The sequence below is a fragment of the Coloeus monedula genome (genome assembly GCF_965178545.1).
Source record: "Coloeus monedula genome assembly, chromosome: 1".
Taxonomy (NCBI): Eukaryota; Metazoa; Chordata; class Aves; order Passeriformes; family Corvidae; genus Coloeus; species Coloeus monedula.
The window spans coordinates 85,953,289-85,974,222 of NC_138781.1; the positions used below are offsets into that span (position 1 = coordinate 85,953,289).

At 41.9% G+C, this 20,934-nt stretch overlaps 2 protein-coding genes across 4 annotated transcripts; one reads left to right on the plus strand and one right to left on the minus strand.

Annotated features, from left to right (window-relative positions):
* Positions 1-122: 122 nt before the first annotated feature.
* Positions 123-8,146, minus strand: CCT5 (chaperonin containing TCP1 subunit 5). Its single transcript, XM_082293045.1, has 11 exons — positions 7,992-8,146; positions 7,016-7,076; positions 6,761-6,925; positions 6,082-6,280; positions 5,133-5,325; positions 4,083-4,232; positions 3,641-3,760; positions 3,052-3,237; positions 1,915-2,052; positions 1,358-1,538; positions 123-407 (listed from the first exon to the last, which is right to left on the minus strand). The coding sequence occupies exons 1-11, from the start codon at positions 8,094-8,096 to the stop codon at positions 280-282; spliced, it is 1,626 nt and encodes a 541-aa protein (XP_082149171.1). The 5' UTR covers positions 8,097-8,146; the 3' UTR covers positions 123-279.
* Positions 8,147-8,301: 155 nt separating this feature from the next.
* On the plus strand, positions 8,302-20,084 carry ATPSCKMT (ATP synthase c subunit lysine N-methyltransferase). 3 transcript variants are annotated; one of them, XM_082283762.1, is made up of 6 exons: positions 8,302-8,485; positions 8,614-8,839; positions 8,973-9,244; positions 12,372-12,509; positions 13,247-13,297; positions 18,064-20,084. In XM_082283762.1, exons 3-6 carry the CDS (start codon positions 8,978-8,980, stop codon positions 18,259-18,261), a joined length of 654 nt encoding a protein of 217 aa, XP_082139888.1. In that variant the 5' UTR covers positions 8,302-8,485; positions 8,614-8,839; positions 8,973-8,977; the 3' UTR covers positions 18,262-20,084. The 3 variants fall into 3 exon arrangements, with proteins under 3 accessions (XP_082139888.1, XP_082139887.1, XP_082139886.1); XM_082283761.1 differs by lacking the exon at positions 8,614-8,839 and having other exon boundaries at positions 8,302-8,532; XM_082283760.1 differs by lacking the exon at positions 8,614-8,839.
* The last annotated feature ends 850 nt before the right edge of the window (positions 20,085-20,934 follow it).

Below are 20,934 nucleotides of genomic sequence, written 5' to 3' on the forward strand. Positions count from 1 at the left end.
AGGATCCATCACATTTTACTGCTGCATTATTTATGTTTTTTTCCCTATACATTCAAGAAGTGTTTTCTATGAATACTCACACCTGTCTAAGAAAAGATACAACAATACTTCTGAAACAAGTCTTGAAATCACCAGTGCTAAATTGTTTTATTTCCAACAACTAGCCATTACAGTATGTGAAACAAAAAGTGTCCAGAATAAATAGCTGAAGATGAAGCATCACAATACTACCGTCTTCGCTACTGCTGTGGCCCCTTAATGTTTCCTGCTTTTCAACCTTCACTCTTCAGATTCCCCAGGCCTACGGATATCATCAATCTTCAGGATCATCCTAACAACCTGCGTTGCCAGAGAAATCTGCTGTTTCTTGCCAATCAAGGTTTCTATAACATGCTGCTGCTTCATATCTGCCAAAAGGAAGCAGAAAAATTAGACACCCTCCTCAAATCTGGATGTAACACCTAACCTGTAAGTGTTAGTAATCAGTGATACTAAATTCCACATCATTTTAAAGAACACTTTGAAATTACTACTCTTGGCCATTGTGGTTTACAAACATAATTTGTACAAACAAGAGTTTTACATCTGGGTTCTTACCAAAGATCCTAGGACATGAAGATACAACTCTTTGCCCAACTAGATTGTGCTTTTCAAAACGTAATGCAGAATGGTGGAAAGCAAAATTTCCATAAACATATATTAAAAGCACCCAAAGCTGACCAAATGCTAAAGAAGTGAAAGTTCAAATGCCATCAAACAGGACCATATAATCAAAGAAGGGTTATGAATGTACAAGTAACAGTTTACCACATTCTTTTCTGAAAAAAACCAACAGAGAAAGAAGGTGAGAAGTGTAGATCCAGATGAAAATAACGTTTTATACACTGGCTTCTTAGTCTTCACATATTTGCTCCAGGTTTATATATGCAGACATATTGGTGTGAATATCATTGTCTACAAGTATTTCCAGCCTTTTGTCCACAAAAAGCTTCTTCACAAGCTGTTTCTCAAAACAACTGTTTCTAGGACTGTAGTGTAACCTGGATCACTAAAACTGCAGTATTTAAAGCACAGCCTACTCATCTCCTCGTAAGAGCAGCCTTCTTTCCAGCACTACAATATCAGTCAACATCTTTAACTAATCTTGACACCAAATAGAGGTTTTCAAACAATTATACATTTTCTTCCTGGAAGACATGCATGTACTCTCCATGCACATTCCCATTTATTATGGCAAGGCACAAGAGTTAGAATAATTCAAGTGATGCACAGGTTTAAAAAAACCATATTGAGTGTTTTGAGCTTTTGAGAAAGAAAAGCTTTTATGCTCCTCCATCTCCACGCTGCAGTTTCTTACCGTTTGTTCCTTTCTGCAAACAGTCAATGCCCAGGGCAGGATTATTTTCTTTCACCTGCCTCGCCCGCACTTCGGTCATCGTCTGTATTGGATTCATACCACTGTTCTCCGAGAGGGCCATGGGAATTACTTCCAGGGCATCTGCAAAAGCTCTCACAGCATACTGTTCCAAAGATGGGCACTAGAGGAAAAGAAATTCAAATTCATAAGTTATTAAACTTCAATGCTAGTAAAAGCAGATTTTCATGTGAGATATAAAATATATACACACAATATGCAGGTTTTATTTGGGTTATAATAACTTAGGAAATACCTCTGGATGATAACTACTTGAAAATTAAAGAAAAATTAAACTGCTCCTAGCACAGAAGGTAAAAAGTACTGGTAATGACTTTTTACAGGGAAGGGAAGGATAACTTTTAACGCTGGTTATCAGGGAATGTCAGAAGGCGCATGTTACGGAACTTTCTGGAAGATCTTTGAAGTTCTTCTGGAATCTTTTTAGGCAGGCTTAATCCTTCATACATGAAAGGAAGTTTTAACTGTTCCTTTCTTACCTTATCTGCTGCCTCACTGACTGCCAAGGCACAAGATATTTCAGCAGCGCCACCACCGTACACAATACGATTGTCACGAACGAGATTCCGGATCACACACAAGGCATCGTGAAGAGAGCGCTTTGCTTCTTCAATGATCTGGAAGCACAGAATGGTGTGTGTTGGACAATACACACATCTGAAGGCTGTTCCTAATACAGACATGGAAACTGCAAATAAACTGTAAGATCTCTTTATGGCTCCAATACAGCTCTACTACTGCTATGGTACACTATTTAAAAATACAGAATGTTAGACATCCAGTGGCAAAGAAGGAATAAAAATATACACAAAAATACACTGTTATTTGTTAAATCTATAATTTGAAATAACAAAAGCTTACATGGATAAGGTTTTCAATCTTGCATATTTACAAGACAAAAACCACTGAACTTTAAATGCCAACATTATTTTCAGGCTGCAGTTTCTGTCCTCTCTCCGCTTCAAGAGATGTAGATTAAACAGAAATGCTAACCTTTAAAGCAGTATTTCTGCTTTCTTAAAAGAAATTTTCAGACTAGGGTATGCTCTTTTTTTCCCAAGGTTTTTCATTTAAAGTAAGACTTGACCTATAGTAAATATAATTTAACACTAATAGTGCAATCAAAACCCAGTTTAAATACATAAGCATTTAATGTGGTTTCAGTTCTGGGGGAGTGGGGGATATAAGGTGTTGGGATATACAGTTTGCACTAGCTGGGGGTTTTTATTTTAAATTATTTTAACTGGACTAAATCAGAGGTGATACAACTAGGTCTACAATAAAACCAAATCTTTCAAATATGCTAATATGTCTTTACTCATAAAAGTGGCCCTCTCATGAGAAAAAAAAATTAAGAGCATCCACAGGTAAAATTATTTTTGTATTTATGAACTATATGGTCTAACAGAGAGAAAACAGAAGTTTTCATTCAAAAACATAGGATGTAAATCTGACAAGTTACTTCTGACACACAGTCCTGACTGCCTATGAGCCTTATCCATTTTTATTTCCCTACATTCTAAAAAAAATGTAGACAAAAATCAAGAAGGGTGTACTCATCTGCTTTACAAAGAAACTAGACATTCTGCAAGTATGTATCAAACCAAGCATCTCACCATTTTATTTCCTCCTCTAATGAAAATGGTCACAGCTCTGGAGTTCTGACACTGCTCGATGAGAAGCATTCTGTCCTTGGTTGTTCCGAAGGAGATCTCTCGCACAACACCCGCAAAGCCCAGTTTCTCTGCTGTGAGCTCGCAGAAGCGAGGCACAATGCGCCCTCCCGTCGCAATGGCGATCAGCTGAAGTTAAACAGCCACGAGTTATTCTAACAGGGAATTTCCATGGTGTTTTCAGAACATAAAACTAGTGGAAAAGCATCTGTCAAATGCCTGCTCCAAAAGGTTATCTTCCCATCACTTCAAAGTACTTCAGACACTGTTTTATTTCTGCAAACGTCAGCACTAAAGCAGAAACATTCCTAGACACCTACAACTTTTATTAAGCAATATGCACATGCTCCAATTATAAAGCATAATCCCCTTCATGGTAGGTTCTTCTCAAAAATCCCCAACGATTTTTCTCCAGTACCCACCCCATGTACACAATTATGCAGTTCTACCCAGAAAGCCTGAACTTTTAGCTGGTACAGCCCATTACTTCACCAATGTTTTGACAACTGGTACAAAGTCCAGTTTTACTTACTTCTATTTCAGGTCCACCAACCCAACGAACAGCAGGCAGCTCATTCTGGAGCAGCAAGTGATTTGCCTCATCATCAAAACCCCATTGGCAAATGGCAAGGTTTGCACCAGTGTCTTTTATCTGAAAGCAACACAAATCATCAAACTTCTGATCAGAACTAACGAAGGAATGAAAAACACTCTCCATGGTTTTAATTCTCCCAACTTACTCAAAAGACAATTCTCAAGAAGAAACCTCTGGCACACACAGAGATCAGAATATATTTTAAACCAAGCTGGCATCTCTTTCTTACATAAACTTAACTTTGATTCATAGTATTACGATCACTTGGTATGTTGCTTCCCACCAGGATTAGCAGCTTATTTACAGGAATTAATCAATGCACTATGCTGTTTTTTCCTGAAGGCCATGAAAGACAAAGAAAACAGATATTAAAGGTTACCTGCTTCACCATCTCTTCAAACTTCTCTTTTTCATATTTCTGCAGTGCCTTGTAATCATCCACAGATGTGACATCAAGCTTATGTTTGGTTTTAGGCTTAGGTGGTTCAAATGGACAAGTAAGGATTGCAATTTTAGCATCTTTTAGCTCCTGGGCAATCAAAAAAAAAAAAAAAAAGATTATTTTTGACCTCATTAACATAGTTTTCTTGTATCTGCAAAACATACAGACATATCTTTATAAACACAAGCATAGCAGGAAATGTGAAGATCATTTAACTTATTCTGAAGTGAACTAATTATAACAAAATAATTCTGTCAATAGTCTCTATAAACCACTTATAACAAATTCCATAGCTCCAAGACACTGTTTAAGCCCTTAACAATCTTTACCAGTGATGCCTTTTTATGGTTTAATGTTTCACAAACAAAACCAATTTCAATTAAACCATCCCTATGCACTGTGACCACTGAGAATACTACTCATCTTTGTAACAACCTTTCAACTACTATATGAGTGATACTTTCCACTTGTCTTCCTTTTCACAGGATACAGTGTCACCTGCTAGAAAAATATTTTAGAACAGTAGAAGTTTTCTTGAAGTACACTGCTCAAAGACTTGGAGACCTTACCTACACCAAACATAAAACCAAGGACAGCTTCTGGGGTGTTCCAAACAGGACAACATGGCAATTCATAAAGGTTAAGAATCTCGACACTGCATTGCAACTAAGCATATTAAGCATATCACACATGAGGAATAATTATTTCTACACAACATAGAACCCTGCACCTGTCCTCACTTAGTAATACAGTAATTCCCCCCTTCCACCACAATTTCTCAATATTGTTGTAAATTCTGACTTGATCTCTTCCAGTATGAAAAATGTCATGCTCCTTGTCCCTTCCTCTGCTGATACATGGGTCAAAAGCCAAGCCAAACCACAAGACCGTGTAAATACTTAATAAATGAGGGTGACATCTGAGGTAGACTAGAAATTCTTATTTAAGCCGTTACACACAAGAAATGCACACAAGGACATCACTTACTTTAGGCATCTGTGGATGACTGAAATCTTTATCCACAATCACTCCTTTAACCAACTGAGTATCTTCCAGTCTACCACCCACTTTGCCTTGCACTTTGATCAGCTCAAAATCAACATCTTTACGTTCCATGTCTGCTACTGTCAGTACGGCGTTGACGGCAATCTCTGCCATTTGCCTGTGGCAGCGGTTCACTCTAGGTTTGAAAAAAATACAATCAAGTTGCACTCCATTTCCCCAGTTTGGAAGAAAAAGGTGATTTTATCAATCAATCAATCAATCTCAAACAGCAAAAAGTATCACTATAGCAATCAACTTTTGCACACTACACTAAAAGAGGAGGCCCTGCTTGTTTGTTTACAGAAATAGAAGGTGCTGGCAATCGCAGAAAACAGAACACACAATATGGTTGGTGTGAGGAGCCTTTGTGAACATAGTCTCAATACAGATTTGGAACAAGTCAGGAGAACTAACTACGATAGAACATTCAAGAAACAGAAACCACTCTTAAGACAGCTCTGCAAAGGAAGCCCTTCTAATGTCTGAATTTATGAATTACACACAGAACCCAAAAAGGAAAATGAACTTAAGGAACCATCCTAAGTTAAAATTCTTTTAGCGGGGAAAAAAGCCAACAAAAGATGACACATAATTATTTTTAACAGACTTACATTACTTTTGGAACCTGCTATGATGCAGAAACCTGGAACTAACAGGTTAGAATAAAATTGATGCTGCAGCTGTTTAACTTCATGGAATTGACCCTTTAGAGACACAATTTCTTATCCTGAGACATGAGTCCACTGAGGAATTAGCCAAAACGAAACAGAAGAGCCTTCAGCAGCACTCCAATAACACAAACAATTTAATAATCCACCAAAACACCAGGATTTCTCCTTTCCACGCACAGGGTTTTCAACGGAAGGTTAAATACTCTGTTTTTGTGACTCACACTTTAGAGCCCAGAGTTGTCTTCGCTGTCTGGATCAGAGGCTCAATGTTCTGTGGATCAACTGGGAAGCTGTCACTGATTTTGTCTAGATGCTCAATAGCAATGCGTGCTGCCTGCTCATAACCATCTGCTATTCTGATGGGGTGAATGCCTCGGTCTAGTAACTGCTCAGCCTGTTCCAATAATGCCCCAGCCAGAACTGTAAAAAAAAATTAAAGGTTACTCTTGATTGGTGCATAATTTTAAGTACATTATCAACAGATTAAAAAGCACACTTTCTGATTTTTTCTGCAGTATTTTAAGAGTTCAAGGTTTCCTAAATAACAAAATGAGTCCAAGAAAACCCCTACTTGCTATGCTTAGGAGAAAAAACCACATTATGTTAAGACCAAAATAAAGCACAGGCACCAAGGCAGGACAAGTAGATTACAGAAGAAAATTATGCAGAAGAATTTTGAGGGTATAAAAAGGCCTCTCAGCACTACTTTAAAATATAACCATACTTAAAATGGACACAAAAGTTTCTTTCTAATTAGAAGACTTCTAATACAAGAACTCACAGGAATACTGCAACAATAAATACTCTAAAGAAGAACTTCTCAAAACGTTTCTTAAAATAGCTGAAGCACCTTGATTTTAACACTGGAAAAGCACAGTTAAATTTAAAAGACTTTCTTACCAACAACTCCAGTAGTTCCATCCCCAATCTCATCATCTTGAGATTTAGCCAGCTCCACCATAAGTTTGGCTATCTGGTGGTCCACATCCATCATATTCAGGATGGTAGCACCATCATTTGTCACAGTCACCTCACCATCCTTGTCCACCATCATTTTATCCAAGCCTAAAAAACATATGTTGAAAGGATGAAGGAAAGTCTAGAAAATCCCCCCCAATAACTAAGAGAGAACCATTAGAAGATTTTCATTATTACCATTAGGCCCAAGGGACGTTCTCAGAGTACTTGCCACAGCCTTTGCTGCCATTATGTGAGACTGTACAACAAAGGAGAATAAAGACAGAAGTTAAATCATTATCATGTACTCTGAAATCACAACATTAAGCTATGAAAGACGACACAGTGAGTAGTGCAAATGCTGTAGTTCAACTGACAACTAACTATGACTGGTTTTATGACAGAAAATTTCCTATGCCTTTTCTTGTATCGCTTGTGCTGGCTGTGATAAAGCATTCGAAAGCAGAACAGCCAAATGACAGCCCTAATGCTCAGAGCATTACTAAAAGCTGGCAATAGTAAAAAGAGAAGGCGGTGCAATTTCACCCATCACAGAATCATCACAAAATGGTTTGGGTTGGAAGGGACCTTGGAGATCTTCCAGGTCCCACCCCCTGTCAGGGGCAGGAACACCTTTCACTAGACCAGGTTGTTCAGTGCCCCATTCAACCCTCCCTTGAACGCTGCCAGGAATGGAGCACCCACAACCTCTATGTTCCAGTGTCTGCTCCATTCTTCCGTCGGGATTTGTATCACCCGCACTCAGCCCCGGCCTTCCTTCGGCGGCCAAGGTTCAGGCGACGGTCTGAGGGAGGGGGCAGCGGGGACCTGGGCAGGAGCCACGGGGAGAAGCGCGCTGCACCCACGGGGGTGACTGCCCCAAAGCCCCTGGGCAGATCTGCGGCACGGAGACCCCACGGACGCCATGCCGCCGATTCCCAGCACCAGGGGCGATGTCTTCTCTCTTCCTCCATCTCTCCCATGCTTACAGGCCCAGACCAGGCTCCATCCGCCCTGCGCTTCGGGCGGGGCTGGCGATGAGCGCGGCAGCGCCTCGCCCCAGGGGCTGCATCCTCCCGCCCCTCGCGGCAGCATAGCTCTGCACAGCATGGCGCGGCGCGGCCCAGCCAGCGCGGGCCCGCGGGCGGCCCCGGCGGCCGCCCCGCTCGCTCACCTTGAGCGCCTCCAACCCCATGAGGCGCGTCTTGCGCTCCTGGTCCTTGAGGATGAGGAAGGGCCGCCCATACTCGTCAAACGCCAGAGTCCCCATGGCCGACATGGCTGCGACTCCCGCTCCGACCGCCGCCGCTCGCGCGCTCCGCCCGGAAGCCGCCGCGCCCGCCGCGACTCCGCGCAGCGCCCCGCGCCTGCGCAGCCGCCACAGCCGCGCTCTATTTCGCGGGCGGGACCTTTGTGGCGCCCCCAGCGGAGCCTTCTGGAAGCGTCCGGCGCCGGGGGAGGAGCGCGGCGCTCGCGGCCGCATCCCCCCGCTCACGGGGGCGGGGAGGGAAGGAGGGAAGAAGGGAGGATGTACTGAACGGGATGGAGTACCAGCGCCGAGCGCCGCGGCAGGGGGCTGCTCCGGGCGACGTGAGGGCGGAGGAGTGAAGACAGGCACACGGGGGAAACAGTGTGCGCGGCGCTTCTCTCCGGAGCGTCTTCAGAAAGGTTTCGGTCCCCCACCCTTGCGTAGTGAAGTGGTAGTGCCCTTCTGTGTAAGTGTTGCAGGCCGAGCGTAGTGCTGGGCTGGTCATTGGCCAGTCGCGGCGTGTTCAGGGTATATCGCTATGTCCCAGGGAAAAGTTCCTCCGCAGAGGAAGAGCAGTAACTCCTGGACGTGTCCCTGGTCGCGGGCTCCCGGGCGGTCCGTGGCGGGAAGGTCCCTGTTGAGCTGTTCCGGGCCCGCTGCTGCTCTCGTGTGGAGGGCCGCACGTTTAAATGGAAACCGCATTCCTGTCCCCTCGTGCGCCAGCTTTTCAGCAGCTGTAGCATTTCCCTGGGATTTGGGAATCGTCTGCAGGGGTATAAAGTGCTTTTTTTTTTTTTTTTTTTTTTCCTCTTTTACATCCCATCTCTTTGCTACAATATACTGATTTTTCTCAAGTGATCATTTAATAAATGTGACAGCGAAATCACTCTCTTTGTCCGTCCCCAGGCGCGATGTCCCAGGCGGTAGCGAAGGAGATCCCGCAGGAGCAGGGCGAGGGCGGCTCCCGGAGGAGCAGCTGGGGGCTGCTGGTCACGGCCGGTGTGGGAGGGACCTTGGTGGCCCTCTATGCTGTGGCCACCCCCTTCGTGACCCCGGCCCTGAGGAAGGTGTGCCTGCCCTTCGTTCCTGCAACTGCCGCTCAGATCCAGAATGTGCTGAAAATGCTGGAAAACAGAAGTGGCTCCCTAGTTGATATTGGTAGCGGGGATGGCCGCATTGTAAGTTATGGATGTTGTCTTCCTCTTAGATCACCTCTTAAAAAGGTGCCAAAGTGCTGGGGCTGTATTTTCTCACACTTATGAGTGTCTTGTCTTTGGCATCCAGTGGTTTTGCCTGAGTCTTATGAAAAGGATCCAAGCTGAGAAAGGTTTACATTCAGTTTTGATGAGTAGTAGTTTTTGCTGCAGTCTTACCAGCAGCTTGACCAAGGTAGTGGACAAAATGTCATTGTGCTGACTGGAGGGAATCACAGTGCATTCACGTGAAAAGATGGGATCAGAGTCTTGATACTGATTCCACAAAGGTGTGTAACTGCAGCAAATGAGGCTGTGAGGTGCTTAATGTATAAAGGTGATAGAAGTGCAAAAAGAAATGAGCACTGAGCGATGGATTATAAAAATAAAAATCCTGGTGTGGCTAGAACTGTAGTCTTCACGCCTTTGTGCAGTGCTGGCTTCCCCACTTCCAAGTCCATGTGGTGAAACCAGAATAAACACCAAGGGAAATGGTGAGAATCATGAAAGACAAAGTGATGCTGTGTTTCCAGAGTATTGTTTAAGCCCCAGTTCGTGAAATGTGGTGGTGAGGATATAGAGGAGAACGTTGTCATTTGGTTTTTCTTTGTTGTTGTGATGTTCTGTGTGCTTTCTCATAACTGTCTGCTTCAAGTCCTATTTAGCAACAGGGTGGTGGTTTTTTATGGAAACAAGCAAGTTTTTGAATGCTACGTTTGTCCATGTTTTATGTGAATGAGTCAACACATGCAAAAAAAAATTGATTTGGAAACCCAAATCTGTGAAGATTGCTTGAATTGTGCCTGGGTAGGAAAAAGACCAAAAAACTTAGGCATAAGTGCAGTTTCTGATGCCCTCTCTGTTCATCATTCTGGCTGCTGACTCTCATCAGAGGTATCTAATTCAAATAGATATTGCATCGTTAATTCCAATGCATTATATACGTACCTAAATGGAGACTGAAGACTGCTTGGAAAGCCAGGTACCTAAAATTGAATGCTTGGTGCTTCCTTAATGCATCTGTCTTGAAAAAAGTATGTTCAGATGGTTTTAAATATTTAGCACTTACTCAGGTGTAATCGGCGGATAAATATGAAGACATTTACCACATTTCCATGTCAGGTTTTTGGTGAATTTGCAAGTGCTCTCTGATGGAAGATGCATTATTTTAACAGTGTGAAATATACTGTCCAGGTAATGCTGTTTGAGAAGTTTTGGTAAGAAATGTATACTTCCTGATTTCACCTTGCTTGTTTTGAAGTTAACAGTTCATCAGGTGATTCCTGATTAGAAGTTGGCAGTAACCTTTTAAATTGGGTCTCAAACCTTTATTCTAGAAATCAGTGCATTTTTGGATTTTTTAAAATGTAGATTGACAGTTCACTTTCAGACTCTTTCTATTGGCATGTCATTTTGGCTCTGATTCAGGGGCTGCTCAAGTGCCTTCCCCTCACTGCTTTTCAAATAAGTGGTCTAATTTTGAGCACTTTTGCTTGTGAGTTTCACTGTTCTCTCAGTGGTACTCTTTTAATTTCAAGACAGTGTCATGAATGAGTTTAATTAAACTTTCACGTAAGTCACAGATGTACTGCAAGCTGACAGCTTTGCCCTGTGAATGTTTGTTTTCATATTGTTTGCCTGACTATATTTCAGTTGGACTAGTAATAATAGTAAAATAGTCATAGGTTAGCAAGCATAGTCCCGGAAGGGACGTCCTTGCTAAGGGGTGCTTACAGTTTCCTCTGGGAACTGATAGAACCTATCAGCTGGCCAGTTTGAATATGGACAATTCTCTAAGCCACTTAAAGTTGTGAACACCTCTGTGATCCACATTTAAGAATAGGCAAACTCCCCCTCCAAGCTCTCTCATTTCCGGCGCTGGCACAGGTGGCTGCGGGCCCCGTGTGGGGGCCAGTGGGCCCAGCCCAGGCCCTGCTTGGGCCAGGCCGGGCCGGGCCACGGCCATCCTGGAGCCATGGACCTGTTCCAGCCATGGAACCCCCCCCACTGCCCTGCCGTGGGCAGCCGGAGCGGCTCGGCTCTCCCCCCTCTCCACTGCGATAAGAAAAATTCAACATTCCAGCTACAAAGCTGCAAGGCCGAGGTGAGATTAACCCTTTTAGTGCTGTGAAGAGCTGAAAACCTGAGGGAAGAGAGAGAGGAGATGCTTAAAGCTGAAATTCTGTTGTGAAGCTATGATATATCAGAGTATCCTGTTGTAATTTCATGAAGATATGGGGGGTGGAGTGTTCAACTCGTGAGCAAAAGCACCTGCGCCGAGATAGGCAGATGCTGACGCAGCTGTAATTTCATGAGAAGTTTGAACAAGGAGAGATGAACCAGATGAGGACTTTTGCTCCAAACGGGAAAGGAGAAAACCTCAGTACCTAGAGATGCTCCCAGAGATAGTCTTAACGATGAAGATGATGAAGACCCTTTGCTCCCAGGGAAGGAGAAGGGCCTCTGTTTTTGTTTCTGAACAGCTCAACCTTAAAATTGTACCCCAAGAAACTTCAAGAGTGGACCCTCGAAAGCAGTTGCGGGAAAAGCTGCAAGTCGGGGGAAGGGACTCACACGCAGGCAGAGAGACTCCTCTTCCTAAATGGACTGAACAATATTTGGAAGTGGGCGGCTGTCTCGTTGTGGTAATGTTTTCATAGCATGAGCAAGAAGAGACTTCTCTTTCTAAATGGACTGAACAAGGTTATTATGGAAGTGGTAAACAGACTGAACATCTTAAGGGTTGTTTTTTCACATTGTCAGTGGGAGAAGGGAGGAAGGTGGGGGGAGGAGGAGAGTTCTGAAGGTGGTATAATTTTTTTTTCCTCCGTCTTTTAGGTCTGTTAATAAACTTTATATTCTTTCAAGTTTGGTGCCTGCTTTGCATTTCTCCTAATTCTTATCTCACAGCAGATAAACAGTAATGAGTATTTTGGACCAAACCACTACATAGTTTTGAGTTTTTGTTCACTATACAACTAATCTGTTGGGCATTAAAACCTGGGTGACTTAAAAAAGTGCTTTCCCTTATATTTTAAATAAAACTGTGTGCTCCTGTTTAGGGGAATAGACTTTTATGTTTCTAAGTGAAGATTTTTTTTCTTCCTTGTAGGTGATAGCAGCTGCAAAAAAGGGATTCCAAGCTGTTGGTTATGAATTAAATCCATGGCTAGTCTGGTACTCTAGATACCGTGCCTGGAGAGATGGGGTACATCAGAATACCAAATTTCATATTTCAGACTTATGGAAGGTAGGTAGTGAATTATGTAAGGATGAATCTGGGGTGATTGAGAGATTTCATTAGTTTGGAAATACTTTCCTGAAAGAGCTGAAATGCTGTCTGACCACAAGGTTCTATATTGGGCTTTGAGTAAAGTACTTGTGCTGGGAATCTGGTTTCTATGGGCTCAGTATGCTGTTTGCTGCTTTTGTGCTTTGTTGAAGTGATTCCTTTATCAGTAGAGGCTCCTTGAGCAGGCCTGGGCCTGATGAATTATCTGGTAGGTTTTATGTGGGTACAAGGGTTTTTGTGTTCAGAGAGAAGCATAGGAGAACTTCATGGCACTGACTGGAAGAACCCAGTCACTAGAATGCCTAGAAAGTTTTTGGAGCTAGCTAACATTTAACAAAAGAAGGGGCAAACTTAAAGCATACATGATTATATCATATACAGGAGTTGTGAGAATAACCCCTTAGTTATTAGTAAAATCATGTAGGTATTTTCTAAACTAATGCTTTCTGTGCTACTAGAATTGGTGCTATATTCTTGGCCAGACAGTAGAAGTTTTTTGCTGTTCAGCAATATAAAGTTTTCTTTATGTGGAAATTTTTGTGATGAAAAGTTGGTAAGGGATCTCCTTACATATTTTTGGTCTAAATCCTTGTTGAAAGAAGTGCAGCTAGAGGGATTAGGAGAAAAAAATGGTCAGAATTTTTTCAACTATAATTACCATTTTCAGTAAGATTTGTTCTCAAATTTTATTTCAGGTTTCTTTTTCCCATTATACAAATGTTGTTGTTTTTGGAGTACCTCAAATGGTAAGCTTACTGTTTACTTTATATTTTTATTATAGTATTGTATTTTATTTATTATACTGCTTAATTATTTGTTACAATGTTTAGATATTTTAATACCAAGGCATTCAGTGTTAATACATTCATCTGCAACATGGATCAACCTGCAGACGGTCAAAGGTAGTCAGTAACAATCATAGAATCATAGAATATTAAGGGGTTGGAAGGGACCTTAAACGTCATCAAGTCCCAATGCTCCTGTGCTTGGGATACCTCCCACTAGATCAGGTTGCTCAAGACCTTATCCAACCTGGTTTTGAACAGTGCTAGGATTGGGGCATCCAGAACCTTCCTGGGCAACCTGTTCCAGTGTCTCACCACCCTCACAGTAAAGAATTTCTTCCTAATACCTAACCCATATTTCCCCTTTCAGTTTGTATCCATTCTCCCTTGTTCTATCACTACTGTTCCTGATGAAGAGTCCCTCTCCAGCTTCCCTGTAGGCCCCCTTCAGATACTGGAAGGTTGCTATGAGGTCTCCATGCAACTTTCTTTTCTCTAGTTCCAACCACCCTGCCAGGAGCAGGGGGACTTTTGACTAAACCAGGCTCCTCAGAGCTCCATCCAACTTGGTTTGAACAATTCCAGGGCTGGGGCATCCACAACTTCTCTGGGCAACCTGTTCCATTGCTTCACTACCCTCAAGTGAAGAATTTCTTGCTGATATCCAATCTAAAGCTACTGTCTTTCAGTTTGAAGACATTCCCCCTTGTGCTGTCACTACATGTACTTGTAAAAAGTCCTTTTCCATCTTGTAGGATCCCTTCAGGTACTGGAAGACAATTAGGTCACCCTGTAGCCTTCTCTTTTCCATGCTGAACAAAGCCAATTCTGTCAGCCTTTGCTTCTGCATTGCTTGTTCCTTTGCTAAGGCAGATGTGAGACGAAGTGAGTGAAGAGCTGTATGTGGTGCCATACCACACAGCATACACTGAAAACATTTCTGCAGCGGTAACAGGAAGCAAAATAAACCTTTATATTCTGTGCTTTTTTGTTTGCTTGTTTGTTTTTTCAACGGCACTGGAAGTAAATCTCTACTTCTGCTTCCAGTTGTAACCGGTATTGGAAACTGAAGTGGATGCGGGTGGGATATTAGTGGGCACCGTGGTGCTCCTCATGGTGCCAGTTCTGGGTGGTACGTGCTCTCTTGCCTGAGTTCCGGCAGGGGGCGCTGGAAACGTTTGGATTTGCCGTCAGGAATTCTCTCTGCACCGAGAGGAAAAGTGCTGGTGGGGAAAGATGTCTCAGTAAACTAGGAATAAACAAATGCCCTGGGAAAATGTGAGTAAGCCCAGCAGAAATACTGAATTAACTTTTAAATGTAATAAAGCAGGATACATTAGTAACAACTGTGATAGAATGGGTTCAGAATAAGTCTCAGAATAAATTTTGTAGATCCAGTAAGTACTAGGTTAAATTCTTTCAGCAACAGTACTGTCATAAATGCGACAGATGTGAACATATGAACCTTCGTGTTTCCTGAGTATTTGTTTGCTTATGATCCCCTTTAAATTTATTTCGGGAGCTGTTAATGCTCAGCCTCCTGAATGATTAACTTAATGTTCTAGAAACCTTAATGCATTTCTTCTTTTTTACTGAGGAACAATAGATCTCTTTAGCTTTTTAAATAATGCTGGCCTGATCTGATGCTGTCACACAGTGCTTTTATTTCATATACAAGATTAGCTTTAAAAACCTGAATTTATTGATCTTCAGGGAAGACTAAGACCTCTCTTGTTCTTGCAAGCATCTGGGGGGAAGGTGTGTTTGTTTCTGAGTCATTGCAGAGAGAGACTTACTTGTTCTGGGTGGGATGATGGAATTCTTACCAGGTGTTCGTGTTTGCAGCTCCTGTGTATTTTAACTGATTATATACTGTACAAAAGTTTCACTAAACTACGTATCTCTGACACACCAAAAAAAAAGCCCAAACTCTGGCTTCACATAAAATACAGTATGATTTTAACACCTAATGTAACTGATATATTTTGCTTAAAAACTAGCTTGACTGGTTTAAGGATGCAATTCTTTTTGGCTAAACTTGGCTGAACTATTAATGATGTTTTCTAATTTGAGCTAATATGGACAATGCAGTGTCACTAATTTTCATAATTACTCCTAAAAAATTAGTCCATGTCTGTAATTTCTGTAACAAATCAAAAAATTTTCTGGTGCCTCACCTCAGTTTTAGATAACAAAGTGGGCTTATTTTTCTAGTTTGTTTAAGGTGCGGCAGCAAAAGTATTTGCAGTGGATGAAATCAAAGCCTTAAAAATATTTGGAAGTAACTCTTTGATCTATTAGATCTATGACTATAATTTTACTAAAATACTCCATTGTTAGCTTAAATGTAGCTGTAATAGGATATTACATCAAAGGCACACCCTGCATGTATGTGATAGTGGAAGCTCTTTGCAGCCTTTAGAAATACATTTTCTTCAGTCAGTCTTACTTTCTAATAATTTTCTTTTGGGTTTTGTTTCTTTTTTCTTTTTTATGAAATTTTATATATTTAGTGTCTTTGTGGCTTACTGCCCTCTTAATTTTTTAATATCTAAACGTTACAGCATGATATCAAAGTAAATAGTGTTTTACATGTGATAGAAGTAGCCTGTAGAGTTTGCTGTTAAAATTATTCATTCAGATAGATACAATATATAAGAACAAAAGGAACTCCAAATGCATGTGCACTGCTGATCTCCTTAAGCATACCATCAAACTTTTCCAAAGGACAAAAGTGGCTAAATCTGTTACGTTTCTTTTTTTTTTCCTAGAACATAATCGCTATCTGGGATGGGAAAGAAATTTCTTTGAAGTCTACATGTGTTAATTTATTTCTCACTTAATCCATGGCAGGATTTGCAAAGCACTTAGTAGAAAAAGAGCATCTGGCTGTTCATGGTGTTGCTCTGCTCCAGGAGGGTAGTGATATTTCCCCTGACTTTGATCTCCTCTCAGTTTTTGTGAATGGAGGAAAGCTGGACTGTAGGTGTTCAACCAAGGAGAGTTGCATAGTGGTTTGTGACACGGTTCCCCCCAGCACCCTGCTCTCCAAATTGAAGAGAGATGGATTTGGTGGATGGACTGTTCAGTGGATGAGGAATTGTCTGGATGACTGCATTCAGACAATGTCTCAGTGTCCAGCTGAAGATCAGTTACAATTGGTGTCCTTCAGGGGTCTGTTTTAGGAGCAGTCTTGCTTAATATTTTCATCAATGACATAAATAGTGGGATTAAGTGCACTCTCAGAAAAAATTGCAGATGACACCAAGCTGAGTGGTGCAGGTGACATGCCTGAAGGACAGAATGCCAGCCAAACGGACCTGGACAAGAAGTGGGTCCATGAGAGTCTTACGAGGTTTAACAAGACCAAGTGCAAGGTGCTGCTCCTGGTTGGGGCAACCCCCAGAACCAACACAGTCTGGGGGATGAACAAATCAGAGCAGCCCTGCCCAGAAGGATGTGGGGGTGCTGGGGGATGAGAGGCTGGACATGACCCAGCACTGTGCACTCACAGCCCAGAAAGCCAAACGTGTCCTGGGCTGCATCCAAAGCAGCGTGGGCAGCAGGGTGAGGGAGGGGATTCTGCCCCTCTTCTCTGCTCTGGTGAGACCCCACCTGCAGTGCTGCATCCAGCTCTGGGAGCCCCAGCACAGGACAGTTGGGAACCCGTTGGAGTGGGTTCAGGGGAGCTCGTTTCCTATGAACATGGGCTGAGAGAATTGGTGTTATTCAGCCTGGAGAAGACTTGACTCTGGGGAGACCTTATTGTGGCCTATTAGTACTTAAAGGGGGCTTGTAAACAAGATGGGGACAAACGTTTAGTAAGGCCTGTAGGGACAGGACAAGGGGTAATAATTTTAAACTAAAAGAAGGCAGATTCATATTAGATATAAGAAAGAAAAATTTTGTGAGTAGGGTGGTGGAACACTGGAACAGGTTGCCCAAAGAGGCAGATGGGGACTGCACTGAGCTCTGAGCAACCTTATCTAGTTAAAGATGTTCCAGCTCATGGCAGGGGTGTTGAACTAGATCACCTTTAAAAGTCCCTTTCAATCCAAACCATTCTATGATTCTACATTCCATTTCATGGAATGGTGCTGAAGGGATTCACGTGCGTCTGTTAATGGGCTGGGGACTCGACTAAGCTCAATTTCAGTATTATTTAACATAACAGTATTTTACCATAGAGTGACAGCATAATGTTTGTTTTGGGTTGTTGTCTGTGTGATGTTCTGAGTGTCCCAGGATCTGTCTAGGGGTTAGACTGTAGATTTTAAGTGGTGGTGACCTTTGAGTATCACTCAATAGCTCATGAACCTTAGGGTATCATAAATAGCATAAATTCAGGGGGCTGAACTTTTATTCTCTACAGAGAAGAATCCCACTGAAGAGAATCATGAATTGGAGCATGCAAAGTCTCTTCTTTGCAGTTTGTTTTTTTTTTTTTTAAATTTAAAGGATAATTTATGAGCTTTGATTTAATTTTTAGAACTTAAAGTTATGATTTCCTTGATCTTACCCATCTGGGTACAATAACCATTTTCTGGTTTTAAATATTTTTTGTCATGGCATCAAAGTCAAAATATATATCATGAATACTTTCTTAAGATTAAAAAAAAAAAACCAACCTGAAATCTTGGATTTGTCTTGAGCACTTGAATTAGGTTTTAAAGAGAACGCTTCTGTTTTTTTACTGCTTCTGAGAGGTTTTTCTTGTAATTCAACAGATGCCACAGTTGGAGAAGAAGCTGGAAGATGAACTTGAATGTAATGCCAGAATCATTGCCTGTCGCTTTCCTTTCCCTTGCTGGATTCCAGATCATACTACTGGAGAGGGAATAGACACTGTGTGGGCCTATGATTTGAAATGTTCTAGGGGATGCAAAACAAAGATCTTGGAAATTACAGCAGAGACAGAATCCTAAACATTTAATTCAGTTTTTTACTGAAATTTTTAGCTTTGACTGGGCCTGTTGAAGATAAGATTAACACAGATAGAGTCCTGGCATATGAAGATCTATATTCACTATAAAAACTGAAGTACAGTGATTGTCTGAAAGCACACCAAGGTTACTGAAAGGTGTAGTTAAATTGCTTAATACAGTGTCCTGGTTTAACGCCTTCTGGCAGTGAAATACCACACAGATATTCACTCACCCCAGTCCCCACACTCCCCTAGTAGAATGGGAAAGAAAATTGAAAAAAATGTCATACCTATGACCATGGATTAAGATAGGAATAGTTTAATAATTGAAATAAATTTAATAATAATAACAACAATACCAAGAGAGGAGTAAAACCCAAGAAAGACGAGTGCTGCACAATACCCTCGCTCACACCCACTGACGGATGCTCATTCCATCCCAGAGCAGTGATTGGCCCCTCCCAGCCAACTCTTCCCAGTTTGTATACTGGGCATGATGTTCTGCGATGTTCTGAATAGCCCTTTGGTCAGTTCAACTCAGCTGTCCTGGCCATGCTCCCTCCTGGCTTCTTGCACACCTCCTTGTTGGCAGAGCATAAGAAACTGAAAAGTCCTTGGCTTGGAGTAAGCACTGCTCAGCATCAACTAAAACATCAGTGTGTTATCAGCATTAGTCTTATTCTAAATCAAAAATACAGCACTCTACCAGCTACTAAGAAGAAAATTAACTCCCAGCTGAAACCAGAACATGTCGTTAGCCGAAATTATGAAGAAGTTTTTATAGAGGTGGAAAACTTTAATAGGGAAAATGGGTTAGAACACCATTCACTATAGTTAGGGGGAATATATGTATAAGTTAAATGCTCAAATTGGTGAACTTACACATTCTTTCAGAATTGTTATTGGTGTTGGAAGTGGTGTGCAAGTGGCTCCTCAAATGAGCTGTTTCCCAAATGTCTGAATTACGTATGCCAAGTGGTATGATGCTGCATGCACAAAACTGATCCAGATGGAGTGTGATGATGACACTGATGTTTCACACCTCAGCCTTGAATGTGTACTTTTAAAAGTTGAGTATGACTAAAGAGGCAAATGTAACAAGTCGTTAGTTCATTATCACAAGTGCCACCTCTCATTATATTAATGTAATTTTATTTAACTTGTGTGCTGTTTTAACAGCAGCTGGAAAAGAACCCCCAAGTAAGCCCCTCCCCTTCTCCTTCACCTCTTTCAGTAAGGGAGGGGCAAAAGCAGAAATTATGGGTTGAGGTAACAATTTACTGAAAGCACAAAGCAAGAATAAGACATGGCACAGGAACAACAGCAATATTAATAGCAAAAGGATACAAAAAGAGCAGGTATTTTACTGACAGAAAAGGTGTTCACCACTGGGAACAACAATAAGATGGCAGATGCTTCCCATAGATCATGTCTGCATCGCTTCCCCAGACATTGGCAGCATGATGGCTGGGGAGGCAAAATGGCCAACTTCCAGTGGAGCACCAGGGTTTTCCTTCCTTCCGAAACCATCCCCCCAGCAAGGGTTTGGGAGGCGTAGAACACCAAAACACCAACCCGGCCACAGTGCTAAGCTCTGACACCTCTCTGCAACCAGGACAACTTGCTATGTGAACACAAAACTGCAGAAGGATGGATGCTCTTGCTGAACTCTTACTGGTATAAGCTGTTGCAGACAACCATAATTTTTCCTAACCTTTCTGATTTAGGAAGGGTTTCGAAAGTCATTTACTTGTCACAGAAGTGCCACCAATTCTGTGTGCTCAAACTTTGGATAAAGATACGGATGAGAGTTGCTTGCTTGAATACTTGAAGTCTGTCTCTTGATTCCAGAGCTAGTTGTTCTGGCTAGTTTGTCTATATCTGATTAAACTTCATTTAATTTATAGTGAGATGAGAAGGGAGGTTTTCATCAGACTTGTGACTCTCATTGGATGAGATCTCAGAAACTCATGGTATCGCTGTGTGGCTTTTCCTTGTCAGTGAAGTAAGTTGTCCCTGTCCTTTTGCTGATGCTGGTTTGCAGTGGAGTACTGTCACTGCATGGAAGTTTTCCTTTTCTGCCATGGTTACAACACCTTTCTGTTGTATAATGTTCTGCTTACTTGTTCTTCTTTTCTGGTTCCCAGGTAAAGTCTTACTGTGTTCACCCATTAGCAATTAGTGAGAGTTCATAGTCAGCCTCCCCTGGCCCCAGTTAACGTACAGTCTCTTTGTTAAGCAGTAACTATGCAAGTTTGTCAGATCTTTGCATATATGTTTCCCATAGAATGAAGCTAAAAAAAAGCTGGGCAATTGTCACCTGACTTCAAGGCAGTCATTGCCACAACTAAAATGATCTCAGTCCAAGAGAAGTGCTGAGACCCTACAATTTGAGGTAAATACAAAGTCTGACATTTTATCAGGTGTTGGTAAAGCAAATTTGGCTGGTCTGTAGAATCTGACTTGAAGAGAAGTTGGATGTTACTTGAGATGTACCCAGGCTTTTTGGTGCAAGGGGACAGGAAGGAGAAGTTAAAATATAAGTATAATAATCCTGCTCTGAGGATTTGAAATGGAGCATGGTTTTGTCCTGAAAATGTACACAAAGCAGGAGAAGAAAGGGGCAAATATGTTTGGAGTGTGCAAAGGAGAGGTGATTTCAGCCTTGCATGGC